Source organism: Gavialis gangeticus, unplaced genomic scaffold, assembly GCF_001723915.1.
Source record: "Gavialis gangeticus isolate Ggan-Ray unplaced genomic scaffold, GavGan_comp1, whole genome shotgun sequence".
NCBI classification, from domain to species: domain Eukaryota; kingdom Metazoa; phylum Chordata; order Crocodylia; family Gavialidae; genus Gavialis; species Gavialis gangeticus.
In genome coordinates, this window is record NW_017728964.1 from 4,919,408 (window position 1) to 4,924,525 (window position 5,118).

At 46.1% G+C, this 5,118-nt stretch overlaps 1 protein-coding gene across 11 annotated transcripts in view; it reads right to left on the minus strand.

The window, feature by feature from the left end:
* ARHGAP44 (Rho GTPase activating protein 44) overlaps positions 1–5,118 on the minus strand; it is a 111,111-nt gene that overhangs the window by 85,470 nt on the left and 20,523 nt on the right. For all 11 annotated transcript variants that reach the window (XM_019502209.1, XM_019502205.1, XM_019502201.1 and 8 more), the window contains exon 5: positions 781–857. In XM_019502209.1, the coding sequence (XP_019357754.1) occupies positions 781–857 (77 nt within the window). The remainder of the gene's footprint in view (positions 1–780; positions 858–5,118) is intronic.

Consider the following 5,118-nt stretch of genomic DNA (forward strand, 5'->3'; position numbering starts at 1 on the left):
CCCCCCCCCCCCGGGGGTCCACACCAGGGCTGGGAAACACTTTTCCATGCCTCCCACCCCCGCAGGGGCCAGGTTGGAGCCAGGCTGCCCCTTGTTCCCCTCCATGTGGCCAGATGGGGCTCTGCCATGACTGCCCCATGCTGGATCAGGACCACCAGCTCTGTCTGGTTTGTGGCCAGCTTGGGCACTGCCCATCTGGCTCGCCAGCCAAAAAAGTTGAGAATGACTGCTTTATGCCCAACTTCCCCACAGGCTGCTCTAGACAGAACATCAAAACTATCCTTTGAGTGGTAAACCCTGAGGCTGGGGGGCAGGATTGTTTCACCCTGACCCGGACTGATATAATGGCACAAAACCAAAATGAAAATGGAGCCTTACTGTTTTATTGAACTTTGAAGGCTTTGACAGCCTGGGTGGAGTAGGCTGGTGGGAGTCTCAGGCCTTCTGCATGTCACCAAGCCCACTGGAGAAAACTGAAACCCCCACTGCTCCCACAGATGGGGTCACCATGGTTGAAGACTGAGGCAAAGAAGCAGACTGGAAGGGAACGAATTTGTACTACTACTGCCCAAACTATGACGCCTGAGTATACCACACACTCCCTCCATCCACCCAGCTTTTGATCCATCCTTACAAACCAGAGCTAAATTTGCTCAGGGACCCTTTTTTATAAAAGAAAACAAAATGAAAACAACAGGAACTGCCATTTCCCCAGAGCGACATCTTTACAATGCAGTCAGCTGGAGGGGGATGGAGAATGACAAACGAGATGCTTTCTACCTTGTTCTTGAGGAATCCATGTCCAGTACTAATTTTGCTAAGTGCTTCCTCTGTTTTTGGATATTCGGGATTTCCACCTGTAGCGACAAAAGAGAAGATGAATCGGAGAACCAGAGGAACGGGAGATAAACCCCACAGTAAGGTATTCTTGCCTGCCTGCCCTTTCCTAGCACCCTGTGATTCAGGCCTGGGTCAGGCAAATGCTGGGAAGACGTACAAGCAAAACATTGCTGCAAAATGCACTCACTGAAACACAAATACTAAACCACAGCCCCCACCCAAACACATAGGGAACATCTGGCAGCCCCCAGGGCTGACACCAAAATAACTGACACCTCCCTCCTCAGTGCAAGGTATACAGAGCTTGGACAAATGCAGGTGCAGGAGATTGCCTTATACAGCTTTTCCCTTTCAGGGGAAATCCCGGCATCTAAAAAAAAACATGGGGAAAAAATAACAAAACAGGTGGTGCACATGGCAGTAGCATGCACTGCCTGAAACTGGAGCCTGGCTGGCCAGAACCACACTCTGGTGACTGGCCAGGGTCCGCACACCCGATCGTCACCACTGCAGCCCTGAGAGGCCCCCAGGGAAGGCTGCTGTAATTATTTCAGCTGTCCTCTCTATCCTGTGGTAAGTGGAAGGTAAGAGAGCTAGTTAGCCATATTAGACTAAAGTCGGGGCAGAAGGTGGGGTAGATTTACACCTTTACAGGCTAACTAAATGAGAAATGTATAGCATGAGCTTTTGTAAGCGTAGGGCTTACTTCATCCGAGGCTACTGAAGGGACTGCAGGAGGCAGAGCTGCTAAACAGAAAGCCATGATTAGAATACAAAGGTTAGGGATGGGAGAGGGGAAAAGAAGGCACTGCTGAGGGAGGCAAGCCGGGTTGGAGAGAGAAAAACAAAGCAGTTAACCCACTGAGAAAGTGGAAGCTAAACCATAATAATATCCTACCTCTAATTCAGGGGCAAATCACTGTAGTTTAACTTTACTTATGGTGTAAACCACTCACTGTGGTTTAACTTTACTTATTGTTTCACGTGTCCACTACAGGACTGGACACAAGAAACAATTACAGAAGATTTGCTGATGCTTTCTTATGAGTAGTTATTCCCCTTGTCACAAACCCTGGTGTCAGGGAGCTTCCCATCTTTCCTCTCTGTTCTCTGGATGGAAAAATGGCTCTCAAGAATCAAACTAAGGCAAGCCCTGGGACAACTTGCCCCTGCAAGCCTCAGTGTCAGGAGTCTCCCCCTTGGGTTCCATAAAATGACAGGTCTCCCCTTCTGAGGAAGAGGTAAGCCTGAGTTACCAATTGCCCTAAAATCATACTTTACCGTAGGCAATCAAAACCACAAATTCGCATTGTCTATCTTGTCTGATTACAACACAGTACTTCAGGGTATCCTGGCAACTCCTGGTAGTTTTTAGAGACCAGCCTGCCTCCTGAATCCACCAGCACTGCCAGCTGTGGACCAAGATGTATGAATTTCCAAAGATCACCACTCCCCAACAGACACCTCCTAAATGTCATCTAGCCAGCACCCGCGCTCTCTCAACTTTACTGTACTACCTATTCTTTGGGGACTCTCAGAATCTGGAACTTCTCCCTGGAGACACTTATTAAGCACAGCTAATATTTCTTCCAGAAGGGTAACTGGGCGGTGGAGGGGAGGCACCAATTCTGAGCATCAACTTAGAGGGGATGCCAGAACGGCATTCCCAAAAGACTTTGTCTTGGGAGGTTCAGCCCTGCACCCAGTAGCAAACCTGGGGGGGCACAGGAGCAAACAAGGCACCAGGGTGGACCCTGGGGAGCCTGCTACACAGGGTTGCTGCAGAAAGCATGCAAAGAGCCTGATCCTATGCTGCAACAGCAGGAGCTGCAGCAGTAGCAGCTGCTGTCAAAGTGCGGAGACCCAAGGCAGGTACGACTCTGCTCCCCACTCCTCTCCAGTCTTCAGTAGTCAGCATAATCCCCCAACCCAGCTCTACCAAGGAGAGAGCTGGTTATGTCTTTGATTTCTCCTTCCAAGTGGCTTGATACCCACACTATTTTGGGTGCCCACCCCAGCAATTTGGATGTCTCTGTTTCAATAGTCCTTCTTTCCAGGTACCTGGGATCTGGGTTTCTCTGATAAATAGATCTTTCCCCTTGAAATGCAATTGGCCACTAACACAAAGTTTTGTTGCCCCTCTGTCCATTCAGTATGCATGCCATAGCTCTTCAGACAGACAAATAGCTGTTAGCTAGAGAGAAGCATTTCTGTCACGTGACCTGGCTACAATATTTTGATTACACTATGTCGAAAAATCACAAAAGTTGCTTTATACAGAAGAACATGATCCACACAGTGGTAAAAGGAATGAAAATGAACATAGTTTATCATTAGCTCTTGAAAGAGATCCAACACAAAGGTAGTTAAATCAAACTTGAGATAAGTACTTATGTACGATACACTCTGAATCCCCAAATCATTCCTGCTTTTAAGATGGGCTTGTGAGAGCCCTGTGCACACATTTTAAAGTAGTTTCATTCTTCATCTATCCACATCCACAAATTGCCTCCTTAATTAGCAAGTGTATGGATACAAAAGCCTTGAAGTAGACTACTAGGTCTCAACTAGGGTGCTGTGGACTGGTGCCACTATTGCTGCCACAACCAGGTAAAATGGCCCCTCAAGCCTTGCATAGATCTTGATGGTCCAGCTCTGCACCGCCCTCCTGGATACAGAGGTGCACTGGATAGTTCTACATCAGGAATGGGCAAAATGTGGCCCGGGGGCCGAATGCGGCCCACCAGGCCATTCTATCTGGCCCATGGAGCCCCTAAAAAATTTAGAAAATTAATATTAATCCGCCCTGGGCTGCCTGTCACGCGGCCTTCGATGGCTTGCCGAAACTCAGCAAGCAGCCCTCTGCCCAAAATAATTGCCCACCCCTGTTCTACGTGGTGGTGGAAGCTGCAGTGCAGTTGCTGGAAAACCCACAGTAAACACACAGGTTGCCACACTGCCGGCAGGTAGAAATATCCTGCAAATTTCTGCTTCCAAGAGCACTGTGCAGACCGAGACCGGAAAGGGCTTTAGCAGAAGAGGGAGCTCCTTCCAGCTGCTTCACAGCCAGGTTGCATACTCCCCATGCGGCTCTTTCCCCTGGCTGCAGTGATGGTGGCTGCACCCCCATTGAGAAGCACTAAGACAAGTACAACAGTGGTTCTCAACCAGGATGATGCTAAATTCAGAAAAGTGATGGAGAGTACCCTGAATCTACAAAGGCTGAGAACTACTGAAGTAGAAAATTATTCCTGAAAATAATTCCTTTGGCCTGCACAGATTTTCCTCTTTGGGGAACTGGTTTAAAACCACCTGGCAAAAAACCTCTCTTGCTAGTAAAAACTGCAGCTCCCTGAAAGAGGTTTGCCAGTATAGTACTGATGACACAGCTATGTGTAAACAAGCCCTCTGGTTTTTTTCCCTCCATTAAAAGACCTAGACTTTGGAACTAAAGCCAAACACAGGATCCAGTCCTTCCCTTTGATCACTTTTACACTTGGGTAACGCAAAAGATTCTAATTGTGTCTCTTTTATTTATGCTGGTGGAGGGGAGATCACACTTTGAGCTCAATGAGGTTTGCAAGACTGGAAAATGAAAAAATAAATTCTGTGAAATTAAAAATGTGAGACTGAAAAAAACCACACTTTGGATCCTGAAAATGCATTCTGTACGTATGCAAACAACTTCCCCGCAGCCTTGAAATCAATTCTCAACACCCACCTTCATCGTCCCAAGAAACACAAGGTAAAAATGAGTAGAAATAAAATTAAAACAATCACAATAGTGTCACTGTCCAAGCTAACTGACGCATAATGCAAATAAACACCACAAATTCAATTTGATTCTTTAATGTCACTGGTATTTCGTGTCCCCTTTAAGCAACACAGATTATCATCATCATTATGCATACTTTATATTCATATTCCTCTTATAAATATGTAATAAATGGTTAATAAGCAATAGATATTTTAATGAATTATTGCTGGTTATTGAAAAATCCAGCAGATCAGCAAGTTGCTTACAGGACTCTAGCAATATCTTCTACTGATGTGTTTGTAACCATCTGCAACAAGTGCTATGGTTAAGGCAGTTGTTCCTTCTCTATTAACCCTTTATGAACTATTTACAAATGGGACCTTAATATATAGTGTGACTACTTAATAATTATTCATAGAATACTTGAAAGCATAATGAGATAAACAAAGGATTTGAACACATAAAGGCTGGTGAAGAGCAGGGGGAAAACAACCTGGGAGAAACACATATGCACAATGTTT